General features: G+C 38.2%; 4 protein-coding genes across 4 annotated transcripts in view; 2 read left to right on the top strand and 2 right to left on the bottom strand.

The window, feature by feature from the left end:
- Positions 1–286: 286 nt before the first annotated feature.
- Positions 287–2,682, bottom strand: LOC6584086 (zinc finger protein 236). The gene is made up of 4 exons (XM_032732333.2): positions 2,429–2,682; positions 1,098–2,338; positions 682–1,033; positions 287–600 (listed from the first exon to the last, which is right to left on the bottom strand). Exons 1-4 carry the CDS (start codon positions 2,576–2,578, stop codon positions 352–354), a joined length of 1,992 nt encoding a protein of 663 aa, XP_032588224.1. The 5' UTR covers positions 2,579–2,682; the 3' UTR covers positions 287–351.
- A 103-nt stretch (positions 2,683–2,785) lies between these two features.
- On the bottom strand, positions 2,786–3,803 carry LOC6584085. The gene has a single exon (XM_002009709.4). The coding sequence runs from the start codon at positions 3,680–3,682 to the stop codon at positions 2,867–2,869; it is 816 nt and encodes a 271-aa protein (XP_002009745.1). The 5' UTR covers positions 3,683–3,803; the 3' UTR covers positions 2,786–2,866.
- Positions 3,804–5,242: 1,439 nt separating this feature from the next.
- Positions 5,243–6,837, top strand: LOC6584084. Its single transcript, XM_002009708.4, has 2 exons — positions 5,243–5,551; positions 5,616–6,837. Exons 1-2 carry the CDS (start codon positions 5,507–5,509, stop codon positions 5,955–5,957), a joined length of 387 nt encoding a protein of 128 aa, XP_002009744.1. The 5' UTR covers positions 5,243–5,506; the 3' UTR covers positions 5,958–6,837.
- A 908-nt stretch (positions 6,838–7,745) lies between these two features.
- The window catches only part of LOC6584083, a 77,733-nt gene continuing 64,497 nt past the window's right edge, over positions 7,746–20,981 (top strand). The window contains exon 1 of the mRNA XM_002009707.4: positions 7,746–8,546. The gene's annotated coding sequence lies outside the window, so the exon portion shown is untranslated. The remainder of the gene's footprint in view (positions 8,547–20,981) is intronic.

The following is a 20,981-nucleotide window of genomic DNA, read 5'->3' as shown; positions in this document are numbered from 1 at the left end:
TGTATATATATATATATATATATATATGCATGTGATTTATGGGAAAACTCAATAGGGAGGAGGTATTAAGCAGTTGGTAAGGCATAAACGGAGGGGCGCTTTTAAAGTAATTCTATATAAGGAGATATATACAATGGCAAACACTCGATGCCAGCCCGAAATACATTGAGTTCGTACGTATGTCTAGACATGCTAATATAAGTAACTATTGAATATATATATATATATATATATATAGTCTGTATATATATATATATATGCGTGTGTAGAGAGAGAGAGAGAGATATATATATATATATATAGTGAGAGACAGCGCTGGCTTGCTTAACATAATCTCGCGCGCTGCTCACACTAGGAATTCGCTGTTGTGACTGTCTCATCCAGTTGCTCCGGCTCCTGCTCCTGCTGCTGCTGCTGCTGCTGCTGCTGCTGCTCAGTGCTCGCCGTTGACTTGGCTGCATTGCGCGTGGCACGCGAACGCTCCCATTCGGTTTTGTGCTTGCGCTTGGTGTGATGATACATATTCGACTTGGAGCGAAACTCTGTGGGGCAGAAGGCGCAGGTGTGCAGCTTGACGCCCGTGTGTGTGGCAAAGTGTTCCTGCAACAGCAATACAAATACAAATATGAATTCAATTGAAATTGATACTATTATAATGGAGCTGTTGTAGATGCTGCCCACCTCCAGATAGCGCTTCATTTTGAATGACTTGCCGCACACGTTGCAGGCGTATTTGGCTTTGCTCAGACAGCGATGATTCTGGCCAGGCAGCTCGCCGCAATTGGCACAGATGTTCAGCGCCGCCTGACTGGGACCGGGCGATGTCGGTGTGATTGACTGTGTCGGAGTTGCTGTTCCTGTTGCCGTTCCTGTTCCTGTTGCTGTTGCTATCGGTGCTGGCATCGTATTGTGCTTGTTGTGCAGGTGATTTTTGAGCGCGCGCTGATTGCGCAGCTGCTGGCCACAGATGCTACATGTATAGGGCTCAGCGGCTGGCAGGGAGCAGGAGGCGGGCGCCACAGCCACTGATGTGCTGCAAGTGAATGAGGAACAGTTCAATTGTGGCTTTGTTCCTGGATTAGCAAAGGATTACCCACCTGCTTTGACTATTTAACGTTGCTGTTGCTGCTGCTGCTGCTGCAGTGTTGGTGCTGAGGCTGCCGCCGCTGCTATTGTTGGCACTCGTGCTGACCGCTGCCATCGACGTCAGCAGCTGCTCCTGATGATGCTGCTGCATAATTGTGGCGCACAGCTGCTGCTGTTGCTGCGTGGCTGCTGCCACCACAGCGGCCACCGCATTGTAGTTGGCCAGCAGCAGTTCGTTCTCCTTGCATGTCTGCAGCTCGGTCGTCTTCAAGCGCTTCTCGCGAGGATCGGGCGGTGCCTCCTCGTTGCTGCTGTCCTCGCTGACGCTGCCACTGCGCGTCGTGTGCTCCACCTTCTTGGGCAGATGCGTCTTGCGGCGGCTGGAGCGGGTCACTCGCTTGGCGGCTGGCAATGGACACGCCGGCGCCTTAGCCATCGTCAGATTGATCGCTTCCATCGGCTCGCACTTGATGGCAGCAATGCTGGGTGGCACCAGCGGCGCTTGCGGTGGCGGTGGCTGCTGCGGCTGTGGTGCTGCTAAGGCAGCTGCAGCTGGAGCTGGAGTTGCAGCTGGAGTGGCATCGGAAGTTTCTAATTTGACTGTCGGCTTGAGCTCAGTGGACGGCACATTGAGTGCATCCATAAGCTTGTCGCTATTGTCCCCATTGGTGGTTCGCTGGATTTGGACATTGTTGTTGCTGTTGATCTTGGCTGATTCGCGGTCGGCGCGCGCCTTTTGCCACTGGATGTTGTGTTTGGTCTTCACATGGGTGTACATGTTGGATCGACAGCGAAACGCCATGTTGCAGTAGGCGCATGCAATGGGACGATCGCCCGTATGCGTGGCCACATGCTCCTCGAGATAGCGGCGCATCTTGAAGGACTTGTCACAGAACATGCAGGGAAACTTGTGGGCCGCGGCCGCTGCCTTGGGATCGACCTTAAGGTAAGATTCGTGAAATTCGGTTTCATCTTTGACATCGTAAACTGCTGGCGTATCATCGCCGACCGCCTCCTGCTCAAGGTCTGGGTCGGCGTCCTGCTCGTAATCGACTAGGGATAACGGGTGCTGCATCTGCTGCTGCTCCGCATCTCCCTCCTCGGACCAATTAACGTCGCAGTCAATCTCCAAGAACTGGCTGCAGAGCGTTGTCTGCTTATGCTCCACCAGCTTCCAGAAGTTGTGAAAACTCTCCAGTTGCGCACGGCAGTCCGTGCAAATGGATGTGGAAATGGCATCGTCGCGCGACAGCTGAATGAAAAAACAATAGGAAAATTGTGTTAGAGCAGGACTCAGTTCAAGGCGGCGGCAATCGTGTGCTCTGCACACAGATCGACTTACGCATAGATATAAATGCGTTGATATCAATTGAACCAAATAGTTTTCCGGTATTGTCTTGTTGTCGCTGTTAGATGCCTCGTTGTCGCCGCCAGTGAAGAGCAGCACGGTGTTCTGCTCGTTCAATGGGTTCAAGCACAAGCGACAAATCATTTCGTTAGCCAACTAATCGAATTTTAACAACATTTGCACTTCATTAACATCTATTTTATTTATTTCCAAATTGCGGATGGATCTAGAGCTGGCAGTACTGCTGCCCACAATATATCGATTCCTCACACTTACCACACCACACAGCTATCGATAGCACGTTGCGACCGTGAGCTACAAAAAATACTAAAATACACTTTTTCTTACCCTCGTAGATATATTTTTGAATTTTACTTTTGCGCTAAACAAATCAACAAACAAACAATATATTATTATATATTCGACTTGGGGCTAGTGGGTATGATGACGTATGGGAAATACTATGGTCGATAAGTCTCCGCCATTAGCTAGAACTTCGTAATGATAATTCCTGTGTACAGCTACCATAACCTTAGAATCGAACGGTACATTTATACAATTGAATCGGAAATTTGGGTACTTTGATAGCGCCGGGACCATATCATAGCCCTCCGATAGCTTGTTGGTCCAAATCGAAATCGTATCGAACTGAAGACCCTCACGATTGCAAAGTTTGATCGCTTCACCGAGAGTCCGAAAGGTATTTAGCGTAACAATAGCCGTGGGCTTATCGCCAAAATAAATTTGGGGGAAATCTAGGACTACAATTGGCGAATGCGGCTGTCTAACACCATTTGGCCTTTTGTCAACTGGATCATATTCTTCCATAAAAAGAGTTCTGCAATTGAGTCGTTCTATCACCTTGAGAGTATTCAAAAAATTTGGATGAGTTTCTATGCGCTCGTCCATTAGTTCCATGCGGTTACGGAGTCTTCGAACAATTGCCTGACGCAGTGGCTCCTGCACCAGTACGCTGGTCACCAGCCCGACGCCAAACGGATGCTTTAGATCCCTAATGACCGTATCAACAACTTGACTCAGATTTCCGGTCGCGAACAGAACTATAATTTGCGGCTGCACCCATTTCTTGTGGGTGCCATTTTCTGGATAGAGATAGACGTGTCGCTTCTTCAAATGAGAGAAGATATCGTCCACACCCTCGACGATATTCGGCAAGCCTTTGAAGCGCGGCAAGATGTCGGCATCCTCATCCGTCTCCTTATCCGCACCGCCCCCGTGATCACCCATTTATTATCTTCTAAGTTGCCCTACAAAAAAAAAAAAAAAAAGAGCCAAAGAAAATCAGCTATAATTGTATACATAAAAGTTATAAAAACGTTAGAGAAATTGAGTGAAAATGAAATGGAAAATGAAAAATGAAAAACGTAGACGTTAAGCAAACAGCTTAGCCTAACACATCATTTCTATCGGCTCAAAGGAAAGTCTCAGCCAGCTTCCGCTTCCTGGTCAGCATGTGCACACATGGCCTCATAATTAAAATACTTTCGCTGGTCAAAGTTGCCATTCACCGGAAAAACGCACATTCACACAAGCGGACGGACAGGCGGACAGACAGACAGATTGCTGCTGGTGGTGAATTTGCATGGCTTACGAGAGGACATATGGGGTATGATTGAGTTCGTTTCAATAGGTGATGCATCAAATATAAATGGGGAAATTTATTTAAAGCATATACTATATATAGTCGAATAAGTTTGTATATGTTTAGAGTGTATAAAAAGCTAAGCGGAAATAGCTTTGCTTTGTTCGTAAGGATTTTTTTGTGGTATCACATCATGAAGATGTGAAGTGGTATATCACCGTAGTAGTATGCGTATGTGTATAACAGATTGGCTTCCCTAAACACATAAATAGGATATTTCTGCTTCATTTTTGTGGGGTATATCTACATGTCGGCCTTTACAAAAATAAATTAAAAATAGCCTATTTACGTGTTTAGGGGAATTTATGTAACGTATGTGTGTGTGTGTAATAGAATAAGTTTGGATATGTAGGGTAGGGTAGGTAGGCATAGAACAGGAAATATTTGATTTTTATATTTAGGGAAATTTATGTAATATATCGATGTCAATAGTATTAAAGGACATTTATTTAATTATTTTTTAAAGGGAAATTTTGTAGAATAAGAAATCATTTGATGTGTGTAGGGTATACAAAAACTTAAGTTCATATATATTTTTTGTGTTTTTGGGGAATTTACTTATATAGTATATATATATTTTATGGAAACGGATATATATGTATGGCATGTATGATACAGTAGACTCTTGCTATTTCAAACTTGCGTTATTTCGAACCTCTCATTAATTCTAAGCTATCACTCAGTAATTCGAACTAAAAATCATTGCTAAGACGCGGTAATTCGTACTCATATGGTTAAACACTCGACAATTCGAAATATTTTAAGAGTCCCTTGAATTTCGAAATAACGAGAGTCGACTGTATATAATTTGCTTGGTTTTACGTTTGATGCTTAGATAGCTTAAATAATTAATAATCGAATAGTTTTTCATTGATGGATCAGCACAGATAAATCTTTAATTGACATATTTTTTTGTATTATTCTTACTTTTTGCTGCACTTAGGGTATGCACGCTTCGACTACATCGTTGTTTGTTTCGTTGGTTGTCTTGCCTCGTTTGGTAGGGATGCGGAAGCGAAACAGCATGGCTGTCTGTTCATGTGTGTGCGTGTGTGTGTGTGTGTGTGCTCGTTTGCTGTCTGCCCTTTTGTGTGCGTGTGTTTGTCTGTGTGTGTGGGGGAGTGTGCATGCTCGTGTGTATAAATAGCCGAGCGAGCCGCTGGATTCACTAAGATTGGCTGCTTCGCTTCAGAGAGACGCCGCCAAAGCTCGTTCGCAGGGCAGTCGCGCGCAGTCGGCGCCCGCAAATAGGCAACGCATAATTTGGGATTATAATTTGAGCTGTTTGGCAGCCGAGTTGACAGTTAGTTTATTTATTTATTTTCGTTTCGCTGCTGTTGTTGTTGTTGTTCTTGCTGTTGGCGTTATTTGGTGAAGAAAACATGCGAGCAGAACTATAGCGCTGCAATATGGAGATGTCGGGCTATCAGGATATAAGCGCACTCGAAAAATCGGTAAAACGAAAAGGAAAAATATCCCAATATGTACATATAAAAGTGCAAAATGAATAATTTGTAGGTGGCCAATGCTGGCAGCCAGCTGTATACGATGGCCCACAAACTGCACGCCGTGGAGCGCAGCCTGGACCAGACGGCCATGGAGCAGATGGACGAAATGGAGGTGATGGAGCTGCTCGAGTCGATGACCGAGGTGAAGAACGAGTACCAGAATCTGCGCAAGGACATACAGGAGGTGCAGCAACTGCAGCGTGACGTCAGCACGTCCATACGCTACCAAATGACCAACATGCAGCAGACATTCCAAATGCTAAAGAAACGCATTGCCAGCACACAGCAGAGGCGTCGCCATCCACGGGATCAGCTGCCGGGCCCAGCCCCAGTTGCGGCCCATCCCCACTGAGGCAAAGCAAACGGTGTGCAATGTGCATGTGTATATGTGTGTGTGTGTGTGTGTGTGTTAGTGGGTGTGGTATAGTATGGATGTAGTGTGTGGTGTAGTGTAGTGTAGTGCTGTAGAGGACGTAGCTTTTGACCTTTGCAGACTGTTTATGAATTTTATATGATTTTGTTGATTATTGATTTTGCTTGGGTTAATTCAACGGAAATCAAAATGGAGCAAAAAAAAAAACAGCCCTATATTAACACAATATTTAGAATTAAATGCAAATATCCTGTGGAGCGGAGGAGCGCGGGGCGGGTGGGGTTTAACCTGTTGCAATACAAATCTAATGGCCTACACAAAAACACCTATGGAAATCGTGTCAAATTGTGGATGTATTCCTGATAACTAACTGATAACATTTTTTTACTGTCATATGTCTAAGCAATCAAATTAACACACAACCATATATCAAGAGGTAACAGCTACGTTTTTTTTTTTTTTAATATATACACACAATACAAATCTTAACTCCTTGACAAAACGCACACTTATATACACAACTATATATATATATACATATACATATATACATACATCTATGTAAGCAATTTACTCGAAAACTCTAAATACTTTATAATGCAAATCCAAAATGTCTGATACCATTTGAAAAGCATGCACTTTTTCAAAACAAAACAAATTTGCCTTAACATAATAACCATATTATACTAATTTTTGATATATACGTATTTTAATATTAAACTTAAGCTTATCATTTCTATTACAATGATGGGCCTTTGAGCAATTTTTTTTGTTTGTTTTTGTTTTTTATATTTGTTGTTGTTAAATTGTATAAGAAATCCAAGTAAGAAGCACACAAAAATAAACAAACCCAAAAACAACGAAACTACTTTTTAAATGCGCGCCAAATACGTTTGCGATATTGCAAATACTTACAACGCGGCTATCGATATACAATAATTATAAATAGGAAAAGGCATATTGAGCCGTGTATTTTTGCGCACTGGGCTAATAATTTATAAATAGCAGTTTAAATTGAATAGGAAAAAATATTTGTCCATTTTATTTAATTTCATATACGTAACGAGATTTATGTATTCGATAATTCACGCAACCGCCCCCATCGGTTCTTATCGATATATATCTTTATTGGAGCAGCTGATTTGAGCACTTCTGATTCTTGCGCCAAAATACGAAATAAATGTTGCGCTACTTTTGCGCCATGGCTCAAATTTATTTAGACTATAGAGGTTTGAATATTAAACAATTAAGTTTCATAGCTGGCGCACATGAGTAAATACTTTTCACTACACTCTTAACGATAGATTTCTATTTCAGACAGAATTTACATGGAATAGCCGGATCAAAATTAAAATAATACGGTACGGTATTCAGCGCAGTGTGCCCACACTACTTATTGAAATGAAAATACTAACAAGTTTGTATTTGTCGCAGTGCATTACTATAATTGTAATTTAAACTGAATTAAATATATATATGTATATCTATTTTTTTTTTAAATAAATGATGAAGAGAAATTTTAATTTGAATGGAAGAATGGTGTAACATTTAGTTTGTTAATTTTACATTATGTAGATGCAATCGTTTGCAAATTTTATATGAATTGGTAGGGTATATTAGTTTATTAAAGATGTGCTAAATTGTTTTAGTATTCCTGTAAAATATACTTGGTGTATTTTATATCGATTGCATAGGATCGATAGTTTTTTGAACATGGCACGTTTCTAGTATTTTTGTTGGGATTCTACGGCTTCTCAGTGAGGGCCACACGATCGTCAGTTTGGGTTTTCTACAAGAGTCAGTGCTTCGCTTTGTCGCTCGTTGACCTGTGTTTTTGTTGAAAGTTCGTTAAATTTTTGTTTATACTTTTTTTTTGCATCTATTGAGTGAATATTTGGTTGTTTTGTGAGCAGTAGCTTCGGCAGCAAGTGAAAAAGATATACATTGGCATGTTGTTAAATTAAACGACTGTGCCGTTGCAACATCACACACAAATACACCTACAATTTGTTGCAAGTCGTTGCGTGCCGTCACAGCCAGCAGTCGTCGCACAAACACTCACACACATGCGCAACCACTCACGCACACATACAGCGACGCATGCGCTGCAGCATTTACAAGTTTGTGCATGAGCGCAGGTGTTTCTTCTGTTTCTCCTTCGCGTGGTTCGGTTATATTCATTATTTTTGTTTTGTCGTGCCGCCAGTTCGCTGCGATCCCTTGACGAGTGCGCGAGTTTTGTGCGTGGCGAGTCGCGAGTGAGTTTTCCAGTTCGGAAATTTAACGGAAACCGGCCACGCTTTCATCATTATCATCGTCGCTAACTTAACACAGAGAAAGAGAGCGAGAAAGAGAGAGATAAATAAGTGCATGGCCGTTAAAAATTTCGCAAGCTCTGCAAATACGTATACGAATATCATTTGATTTTTTGTTTTGTGTTGTTTCAAGTGTTGCACCAAACAAAATATCTAGAACTAATTAAAAGTTGAACACCGACATATAAATACAACAACAACAACAACAACAAAAGCATTGACGACAACTGGACTAACGAGAAATTGTTGCTCGGTAAGTTTGATTTGCTGTAAAAGGGGGTGGAGGCTTGTGCAATACACGCATAGACATGTACGGACATGAACGGACATGTTCAACGTCGTCGTGCGTCGTTACATGTCGCAGCATAAAAACAAAAAAAAAAAAAAAAAACAAAACAAACAGACAAAAAAAAAAAAAAAAAAAACTTTCACTATGGGCACCCCAATAAAGACTTGTTGAAGCGTGCATGGAAAGCTTCAGTGCGATTATTTTCAATTTTAACTTTTTTAAGGGAGTGCTCTATACATAGTAGCTGAAATAAATTATACTTTTACTTACATATACAAACATATATTAGTTTATATACAAGTAATTACAATGCATCAATTATGTATTCATGGAGCAGCGCAGTTTATAGAGAGTATTAAAAAACAATCTTGATTACTATTTTATTAATTAATTAGTACATTTTATATTAATATAAAATAGTACAAATATTTGATAATCATTAAAGCGTTACAGCTAGCTGGAGCTAATTACATTTTTAATTTTTTAAATAATAAACAAAAATTAGCTACATGTTTTGCAATATTAAATAAAAAAATTGTAATAGGAAATTGGAAGTACTATTAAATATAGTAAAAAAAAAATAAACTAAATGTTTATTTTATTTTATTTAGAATAATAACAAGTAATAAATTAAACCAAATGCGCTCAAAGCACTCTTTAACAAAAAAAGAATTCTTTAAAATAAAAAAAAGGAAAATAATTAAAAATAAAACTAGATATATATTTAAATACACTTTCTAATGTATACGAGGATATACATATATTTATATATATATTAATATAAAGAACCATATTTTTGTAATTTGATTACTTTATAGTATATCCATTACGTATAATTACGTAATTACGTAAGCCGTAGCTTGGTAATGCTAAAATTATTTCTTCAAGCATTATTTTACAAAATAAACAATGCCTCCAGCTGTGTAGTTATTTTTCTTATATACACACACACACACAGAGAAACATTTGTATTATTGTTTTTATTTTTTATTTTACTGTAATCAATGTTTTCATTCCTTCTTCTTCCTCTGAAGTGCTTTACTGCAATTTCTCTGCCACACACACACACATACACACTTTGCCCATTATACCTGGCTTGTCAAGATGATGGAATAACGGGATTTCAGTGAAAACCAAATCATATAAAAATATGAAAAATATATAATTAAATATTTCAGTTTTATCTCTGCCTCTACCACACACGCTCTCCCACTTTCTCCCTTCATCCTGCTCTGCCACGCCCCGCTCTCGATCTCTCTTTCTGGCTTCCCCGTAATAGTGTGCAGGTAGAGCACTACTACTACTACCACAACTTGCTCGCTCGTCCGTCTGCCAGGTAGAAACGGTAATTGTGCCACCAGGCGAGGTGGCAACAGAATGAGCTGCCGCATGTGTTGCATGTGTTAAATTGTTTCGTACCTGGGCACTGATTCTGTCGCTTTCTTTGTTCGCTCGCTCGTTCGCGCCGGTTCCTCTTGCACCTTTATTGCCTAGTTTGCCACACATAGCTATGGATATCCACTCGTATATCCGCTACCTTCTGCAAATTGTAATCTGGGTTTTGCTGCCTCAAGTTGCATCACTCGCAGACCTTCGATTTGCAATAAATTCTCGCAAAAGGGTATTGAATATTTATAATGGGTATCGTGGTATCGTTTACAACTGACCCAAATGAAGGATTTCCGATCATATACGGAAAATGTATATAGATATTGCTAGCCATGACTGAGGCAGAATTCGAAACGGTAATCGAACCAGTGCATTGAGCTCTATTGATTGAATGAAATCTCCCATAAAACAAAAACAAGTTTCTATTGATTGATCATATATGTATTTATATTAACCTCAGAGCATAAATAAAAGCATAAAGTAAAGTCGAAACTTTTCAAGAATATGCTTTCTTACAGCACCAAAAACTATGTAAGTGAATTAGAATAGTTCCAAAAGTAGATTAACTATTACCCACGGACACCTTAAAGATAAGAGCTCTAAAGAGTATACTTTAGATATACAAATTACAAAAGTATCTGAATCAGTTAAACATAGAATTTAGGGTATTTGCAGGTCGATCACTTATAAAAATAGCAGCATTGCCATTTACTCTTAGTGGGATTTAGGGTATTTGCTAGTCGAGCTCCCTCAAAAAACTGCAAATTAAGCCTGCTCACTTACGCTTCGAGTTCAGGGTATCTGCTAGTCGGTCACCCTAGAGATTTTTTACATATAGTAACCCACTCGAATTCTATAAAAGTCAACACGTTTTGCAGCTTATGGCTTATTGTTTTGAAAGTGCATCGCTAGACCACGAGATACGGGGACTACAGCTTGCACCTTTTAACACGTGAAACTAAATAACAACCGTTTTCGCAAGGAAAAACTCGAATAAAACAAAATAATAAAAAATAACAAAGACGAGAAAATGAAAAACAAAAACACTTGAACAAAAAACTAAACAATTGTTCGGTCAGTTGGTCCATTGAATTGAATTTGAAAAAAAAAAAGAAAAATAGTGAACAAGATGGAATAGAACTTATATTGTGACACACTGTATAAAATGTCTCTGTCTTTCTCTCTCTCTATATATAGTCTCTCTAGCTCGCTATAAATTCAATATACTTCCTTGGTAGCTGCATAATACTCATTCAAGGTCAGAACGCTGCTAAATTTATTTTCCGTTTTGCCACGCCCCCTATTCGTACATACATATATTATGGTTGCAAATCATTGAAGGATATCAACAGTCATATAAAAGTCAGATTTTGAGTATTTGGCTGTAAAACCCCAACTTCCATGAGCTGCTGGAAAAAAACATCTTTCGATTTGCAGATAATTCAAGGGTATACACGGGTATACATGTTTCAAAAACTCTAGTGGCACAAAACCAATATACTCACTTCACTTTTGTGAATCAGCATAACAAGGTATTTCAAATATGTTTAGGAATCTGACATCGTGTTCAATGCTTGTTGCCCTCTCGATTTGAATGAATGCAAATATCTATTTCGCATGCTATTTGAAGCTGACATTAAATAGTTTTCCATTTTACGGTTGGAGAAGAGAATATCCTCTATGTAATTATGCATGCCAGCACAGTCGAGGGTATCGGGCAGAGGTCACAAAACAACAACAAAACAAAAACAAACAAGAAAAATAAAGATGGAAAATCCAGACGATCCGAGACGAAATATATATATACATATATATATAGGTATGTATGTACAAACTAAAAGCCGGATGGATTAAATTGGGATTTATGCACAAACGCACTCGTGAACCTAGCAACACACACACACATACATATATAGATAAATATATACACATATATATGTATATGCTATGTGTATGTGTATGGTCGCCTTCTAGCTTTACCGTTGCCTCGCACACCTACCCTTGGGCAGGTTCACAGTTTTTACATTTCTCCGGCGCTGTCTCATTTTTCGGGGCAGATAAAAATGTTGAAACAGTAACCAAGGTAATTCCCAGGAGGCACAGCCAGTAAAAATGGCAGGATAACTGTGACTTACACATATACACACAGACACACACATGCTCATTCCCCAAACAAGAATGTATGGCTGTGTATGGGTGTCTGTGTGTGTGTGTGTGTGTGTGTGTGCGTTTGGAGCTGCAACTTTCTAGCTCTCATTCTGAGATTTACAGCATTTGCAACCGCACCAGGGGCATGGTCAAGTGGGTACACATGCCACAGAGGGGTCGGGTGCTCTGCCAGGAGGTGCGGGAGGTGCGGCTGTGTCAGACGGGGGGGTAGGCGGTTTGTTTGCGATGCCAGCGTATGCACTTTTTATGTTAGTCAGCAAATTGGACGGCGCTTTCCGCACATTTTGTTGCAGCATGCAAAGTTGGGCCACAGCTTGCCCCCGGAAAGCCTGCTGCAAACACTGGTTAAAACCACTGTAAACAGAGACAGAGACACAGAGAGTGGGAGAGTGTGCGTGTGAGTGTGTGAGTGTGTGAGCCAGGGCAGACATAACACAACAGCATAAAGTATCACGAGATATGAGTTATGTTTAGCCCTGCTTGTTGTGATTGTTGCATCAGTAATAAAGTGAGCACTGCACATGGCAGAGACTGCTCGACGCAGCAGATTATCGCTTGATGCGGCTTTAACATGGCCAACTACTGCTAACTGGCATTGCTCTTGATTTTGATTGCCAAATCTCACACAGAATTCTTGCACACATCTCTCCTTTCTCACTGGCCAATTAGCATCAATCAATTTTCATAGTTCGCACTGACCCAAATGTTTCCTGGACAATTGACATTTTCTCCAGCAGCTGGCTTGACGCCTAACCCTGACCGGTGCACAGTGGGGCGAAACATGACAGAAAACAGAACAGTGCTTCACTCTCTTAATGCCACCTAACCGATAATTACGAAACAAGTCTGGGGAAAAAAATGCTGAGCTCTTTTCAAAACTTATATATTTTTTTTTTGGTATTTAAAAAAGACGAAAATTCATTCATTTTCATATTTGAAGCACGTAGTATTTCAACAAAATTCGCTATTTCATGTTTGCCAGGCAACTGTGCGGCACCCTGTTAAAGAATCACCCTGTGCTTAGATTCATAAAATAAAATTTTAAAGCTCATTTGTTATATTTAGTTGACATAATGATTTTTGTCACAAAAAAGTGAAAACCACCCACTGTTCGATGTTCAATAGCTTAATATATTTCCGTCTCTCTCTAGCTCTCTTCTCACATACGAGTGACCTTCTTTATTGGGCCCGAAATTAAAGGAAATTTGTCTTCGTTTAGACAACTCAGACAACTTTTCGGAAAATGCAAATATTTATATATAAATTAACTTGGTTTATATTTACATATTTATATTCCATATTTTTATATGTATTTTAAAATAACAGAAAATCTGTTTTTTTGTTTTGTTTTTTAAATATTAAAGCAAAGCCTTTAGACAACTTTTCGGAAAATGAAAACATTTATATATGAATTAACTTTGCTTATATTTACAAATTTATAATTAATATTTTTATATTTAAAATTTTTATTTTAGCAAAGTCTTTAGACAACTTTTCAGAATTAAAAAAAAATATTTATATGTACATAATTTATAAATGAATGAGCTTACGAAAGACATATATATGACCAAAATGAAATGAGATCTGTATACTTATCTCATTTATTATCTATACGTATTATGCTTGATCTCTGCGCTTAGTCAAGTGAGCCAAAATTATGTATTTATATAATTTTGGACAGCAGTGGAGTTGGAGAAAGTGCGTCACTTGCAGAACGCATTGCACATGCTGCATGTTGCATGCCACATGCCACATGCCACATTTTGTGGCCAGACTGAAGTCGAGTCGTAGTCGTAGCCGTAGTCGTCAACCCCAACGATTTCTGCTGCAATTGCATTCGCAATTCTTATGCCACATCTACATGCGACATATGCTGCATAATCAACGTGGCACGCTGCATAACAGACAGAGTCAAGCAGGTGGCACAGCTGGAAATGTGCAATTAAAGCTGCGTTTCGATTCCAAACAAATGAATGAGTAATGGCAAATGAAAGGAAAAACCTCATAGTGGATGATATATGCAAATATATCCATTACAATCAAAACCAATATCAAAACTTGCAGCATGAGCAATCGCTGAGTCAAGAATGGACTTTAGCTGTAGAGCAAGTAAAGCAACTTGTCAATGCAGAAAGTTTGATAAGTTTACTTAAGCTAAACTAATATGTTGAGCCCAATGGGGCTCCGCCTACACATGCTGAAAACCTTTAGTAAAGAATGCTCTCAGTAAATTAATACTAACTTCATACACGTACAAATTCGGGCATTCAATTTCAATTTCAATTGATTTCACTTTTTGTATAACAACAGATTTTTTTTTGGGTATCTTACAATAATTTAAAAGTTTAGACGAAGAACTAGGCCTTTTCTACTCAGATGAATGCGGGCATAGAGAGAGATAAATATTATTATTTTTAATTAATTGAGATCATTTATGTGTAGATATAGATATAAATCATGTATAGAGATGATATTATGATATCGTCGTTAATTGTGAATTATTTTTCGAGTTTCATTTTGAGCAAATTTGATTGTTCTGATATATATTCCATATTTTAGCTATTATATATATATATATGTACATATATGTTTAGCCATTTCACTTTCTTTGCTAAAATTTCTTATATACGAGTATATATATATATATATTTTTTTTTTAAATTTGATTATAATTTTCTGAAATTTATTTTTTTCATGATCATTTTTAATGTAATAACAGGGCATATGCTGTTTCGTATATCGTTCGTTGTCTAGGACCCCCCGTGGCTTTGCCTTTACGGTTATTGTTGTTGTTGTTGTTACTAGCACACAATTTACTGGCTCAACTGTTTCATCTTCAATTACATTTGAGTTGAGCCAGCGACACAGTTGGTAGGATGATGCCATGTTGCTGCGGCAAGAGCAAGGGCAAAGGCATGGGCATGGGCATGGGCATGGGCATGGGGTAAGCGGCTCACAGACACACAACATCTGTTTTGGCCACTGACTTGGCTGTGTAGAGCTGTTGTGTGGCTCCTTTGCTTTGTCATCCCCTCCCCCACACCCCCCCCACACACACACAGGCCCACATTGCACCATGCTACATGCGCTCGCCGCCTGCTGTTGCCTTGCTATGGTCTTGTTTCATTTCATTTTGACAAACAGTTTGTTTGTTGTCGCATCTGCCTGCTCTACCCGACTCCCTACACCCCACCCCTCCTCCCCCCTGCCACCCTGCCTGGCGGGGTGCGTCTGTCAATCTGCGTGCTGCATGTGTCTGCCACCTATGACACATGTCTGTAGTTCACCTGCCACCTGCCACCTGCCGCCTGCCTCCAGCACGACCTTTCTGGCCATTTTGTATACATGACTTCTCGTTGGAGCTCAGATCTCGAAGCCTTTGACTGGCATTTGTATAGTGCGTACTCAATTGGCATTGAGAACATCATTGTGTGAAAATAACCCACTTCAGATGCCTACCAATCAGAGAAATATACATGCACACACACACACACACAAGCATAATGGAATTAATAGAAGGGTTAATTGGCATTGACCGGTTGGCAGTTGGGCGAAACAGTGAAGAGGCACATTAACTTATTGGACTCGAACAGAGTTACATTTCTCAGATGTAGGTTAAAATGTATGTGTATACATATGTAAAGAATCTTGATGGTCTCTCATAATCTAGATGCACCTATTCACAAATTATAATTGAAATACAAGTTTGGAAATTATTTAAAGCTGCAAAAGTTGCAATTCTGGCAATATTTAACGGCAGTTTAATAATCTGAATTAATACAATAATGTTAAGAGATAGTGGCATTGACTTATTGGACTCCTTTAAAGATCTATCAGTTATTGGACATATTTTTGATAATCTTGAATATTGCTTGCTTTTACAGTCTTAAAAAAAAATTCGTTCCAAATAATTCTCGATAGTCTAAACTTTTGTGTAAATAAAAAAAAAAAAAAAAAAAAAAAAAAAAAAAAAAAAAAAACAAAAAAAAATAAATAACTGAACCCCTTGCCATTTCGAATTATCGGAACTCGAATTTACATGCTTTAGAATCTTCACTATATTTTTCATGAATATTTTAATAATTTTAAATTCAACTTTCAATTAACTCTCAATAAATTAAGATTTAATGATGTATGCGCTGTATAGTCTATGTCAAGAAGCTGCAATAAAAGAATTCTAATATATATATTAAAAAAAAAAATTAAACTTGTAATTCAATAATTGTTAAAAATGTAATATAATATTGATAATATAATTTAATAATTGCTTATTTATAGACTATATGTAGGGTATTTACTTGTAGCAGCTTCACGGCTAATTATCCTTCAGGGTGAATAACACTTTCTCCTGCCTTTGGCGCTGACTCTGACTCTGACTCTGGACTTTTCCGATCTCCGCTGTTGATTCATTATTTTTCGCTTTCTCAGCGCGCCTTATGCAACACTGCAACAGCAGACACACACGCACGTGCTTAATTGATATGCACACTATATCATATTATCTGTCATATTCATGCTCGTTTCGTTTTGTTTCGATTCGATTCGTTGCGTTTGGCTGGTTTGTTTTTACTCTTAACAATTTGTTTTCCATTTGATTGAATTATGTCCCGCTGCAGTTGCGGATTTAAATGCAATTTTCAACTGCGCCCGCATTTAATTGCATTTCAATTTGCCGTCTCATTTAAACATAGTTCAACATGTTATGCAATTTACCAACCATAAATAAGTCCACAGCTCATTGTAAATCTCAGCTCTGATTGTGCATCTCCTCTACTGGCAAATGCGATTCTGATTGGATTTCAGTTACAACACGTAATTGTGAGCGTCAAATCGAATGGTAAAACATCAAATCAGATGCCAATGGATAAATGCTCTCTTATCTCAGTTATTCATATCAATTAATGTCCGTTTGCTGTCCCATTATTACTCCATATGACACAATGTCAATTATATGCCGATTTCAAAAAAATTAATAATCTATAATATAAAATGAGATATTTATGAGCCGATTTATTATTTAGACAGCTTGAAAAAGTCATATATTTTTAACGAATACTCCGATTTAAAATTAACAAATTTTATTATATAAAAAAATGATCAAGAAAAGTTCAAAGTCTGTGTATTTTCATTAAATATAATTTTTATTAATTGTTCAAGAACATGTCGAAATAATTTGATCTCTTTTTATACCCTGAACCCATTTTCAATGGGAAATCAGGGTATAATGGTTTTGTGAAAAAGTATGTAACGGGCAGAAGGAGGCGTGGCAGACCCCACAAAGTATATATATTCTTGATCAGCGTGACGAGCTGAGTTGATATAGCCCTGTCCGTCTGTCCGTCTGTCCGTCCGTCCGTCCGTCCGTCCGTCCGTATGAGTGCGTCGATCTCAGAAGTTATAAGAGCTAGAGAGAAATTTGGCATGCATACTCGTGTGTACCATACGCAGTACGAGTTTGCTTTATTTTTTCGATAATTCATCCGATAACTTTTTTATCGAGAATAATCGAAAAATTGATTTTGTTTTTTTAGCCTAATTTGAACACTTTTAGACCTGGAGTCTTCAAATTTGCGTTGTATATAAAGTTAATAGATACAAAGATTTTGTAGTTCACAGATTTTGGATACCACGCCCCCTTCGCCCCCAATTTGTAAAAAACGCATTTCAAGTACTAGAGACTTGTGCTTTGGAATGTACACACATATTTACCATATGAATACGCTCTAAAAGTTTTATTAAGCGCAGGCTTATGCGTGCGTGTGAATGCATGTGTATGTATGTGTGCATAAAAGAAGTGCAGAATGATTAGAATATCAGCTTAAAGGGTTCAGGGTATCTCCTAGTCGAGCAGTCTCGACTGGAGCCTTCTTACTTGTTTTTTCTGATCTGGAGAGTTGGAGAGTTTTATTCATGTCTGTAGGGAATATATTATAATAAATATATAATATCCTTTATATATTCATAAATTTATTGATGATAAAAACAATTTTTTTCTTTTTGCTCTCAGAAAAAAGAAATATACATATATTGTATATTTACTCTCTGTATAGGGTATCTCATTGTCGTCTACTCTTAGCGACTGCCACAGCCTTACCTAACTTTCATGCAATATTTCTATTATTTTCTGAAGTTATGAGTGCGTGCTTTTGAATAAAGGTTAACATATTGCCTACTCTATCCCTCAATGGCCTAGTTGGGTGCTGTGTCTGTCTTTCAGTGTCTGCGGCTCTGGCTGCGGCTGTTGCCACGCGATCTTATCTAGCTAATTTCACATTTGCTGACGCTGCGGCTGTTGCAATTGTCTCTTGTTTGCTTGCTTATAAAATATTCATTTTTTTCATGCAATACAGTTGACAGGGCAGATATTACACAGAGCAACACAGCTAATGATGCTTAGCAACAAAGGCTAAATACCCTAATGGATAGAGATATATGTAGATTAAAAGTTGAGTTGAATATGATATTCTAGTGCAAAGTGCAAGAGAGAGAGAGAGAGAGAGAGAGAGAGAGAGAGAGAGAGAGAGAGAGAAAGAGAGAGAGAGAGAGAGAGAGAGAGAGAGAGAGAGAGAGAGAGAGAGAGAAAGAGAGAGAGAGAGGAAGGGGGAGGGGGAGGACTCTTGAGTCTGATCAAGAACATACATATGCATATATAAGCATGCATATACTATAGTCCTTAGATTACAATTGACTCTGGAGCAAGAATATGTAACAACAATTAAAATGGAAATTCTCTGTACTTAACAGCACTAGAAATGTTAGCAGAATTAACATTTATATAAATAAAACTGAGCAAGCAGCATAATCACTTGTAACTATACTATAGGGTATACCCTTACGATTCTTGGCTGTCAATGTGAAAGAAGAATATATAAAGACAATTAAAATAGAATCACTTTACTTAACATCATAAAAAATGTTAACATACTATAAGAACTTTATATTTAACATCAGAAATGTTAACAGAATCGATATAGAACCTATATAAATACGATTCAAATGTTAATAGCAATGCAGCATACCCAGTTTAAATCATTTTTAATGGGTATAGAGTATGCATGCAGAGCTTAGAACAAGCAATCACAAACCAAATGACAACCAAAATGTGTTCAATTCCATTTATCATGTAGGCATGATAAGCCTGATAAGCGGCGTACTTTGTGCATGTGCCGCTTGTCCCTGCCTGTGTCTTCTTCTACAACTTCTTCTCTTTCGTGGGCTCTTTCTGTTTCATTTTGAGATTCTCATTTTTTATTTATTTGTTTGTTTTTGTTTTGTTTTTCCCTTATTGCGATAAGCAGCCAGTCGATAAGGAGGACGAGGGCGAGCAGAGGGAGTGGGCGGAGGTAGAGCGCGGTAAATAGTATCTGTATCTGCAGCTGTTGTAGGTACAAGCTGCATCTTGTCATCGCATCAATGAGCTTGAGCCGCATATAGTATTTGCGCACTCACACAGACACACACACACACACACAAACACACACATTGCTCTCAGTCCATTCAACTGGAGCGTATCTGAATCGATTCGAGATTCAAGACTCAATTTAAAATAGCTTTACTTACACATTGATTATTATGGAATTATGAAATTGTGTATTGTCGCAACGTCTAGTTGACCTCATCGAATAGGCCCAATGTACGAAGAATATGATCTTAACGCAAGTCTGCAATGCATTCTGTAACCATCGATACCCTGTAAATTTATAAATCTGTAATAATTTTAGTAATATATTTTATTTTATTTTTATTATTGATTTGGCTAAAGCATGCCTATAATAAATAATATTTATTTTATTTTTGTGTTACAGAGTAAAATAATAATAACAGTAAATAATTTGTATATAATTTGACTAATTCATATAAAATTTTAAAATAATGAAATAAATTGGTTTAAAGCTTAAAAATTTGTATGAAATTTAGAAATATCCAAATTATTTACGTTTATTTGTAATGAAGGGGAATAAAGTATATGTGTATATGTATTGTTGGAGTGGTGCAATGCTTGTTAATGGGATTTGGCATTAACATGTATATACAGGGTATCTGCTAGCTGGCCGTCCCTCTTCAATGCCGCTGTTCGCTTTGCGCTGCTCGCCACGCTTCAGTTTCGAGGTAAATCACGCTTTATTGCATTTGAAAAGCAATTTGCTATGGCCAGTGAGTATCCGAGCGAAAAGAATACCTGTGGGGCGAACAAAACATGTATGTATGGGTGTATGTATAGCCAGTCTGTCCCATATGTGTGTAAGTCATTGTTTTATTATGATTATGTAGAATCGGCTGATTGGGGGTGATTAACCCTATTTAGATGTGACTGAAAATTCATTCGAACTTGTCAAATTCGATGATTTTTCATAACGATTCTCTCGACACTCTGCAGATTTGTCATGCATATGCCCGGGCATTCGAGTAAATGATTTCTTGAGCATTTGCTTTTACTCTTTTTTTTTATTTTATTTTTTTTTTTTTGTTGCTTTGAAAAATAGTAATTATATAGAAAACAACAAAGCAAAACGTATAGAAAATAATTATACAATTTTTTTTTTTACAGCGCTTGAAGAGTTTTTCTTCTTCTCTTGGCGCAATATGTATATAAAAACACACGTATATGTATATACATATATTTTTTATTGTTGCTTGTCTTTAGCTTGTGAGGTTCATAAACCTTTTGAGTGTTTACCAATTATCATGATGAGTGCTCGGCCAAGATGAACGAACAGCAGCCCATAGAAATGTGTGTTTAAGCAATTGTAATCAAATGTGTATAAATTTTAATAATTTAGCAACTAATGAAGCAACGAACTTCCATTAAATTTATGTAATTGCAGACTGACAATGATGGAC

The sequence above is a fragment of the Drosophila mojavensis genome, unplaced genomic scaffold, assembly GCF_018153725.1.
Source record: "Drosophila mojavensis isolate 15081-1352.22 unplaced genomic scaffold, ASM1815372v1 contig_136, whole genome shotgun sequence".
Classification (NCBI taxonomy): Eukaryota; Metazoa; Arthropoda; class Insecta; order Diptera; family Drosophilidae; genus Drosophila; species Drosophila mojavensis.
The sequence above is the reverse complement of the archived record's forward strand: the minus strand, read 5'-3'. Positions and strand labels throughout refer to the sequence as shown.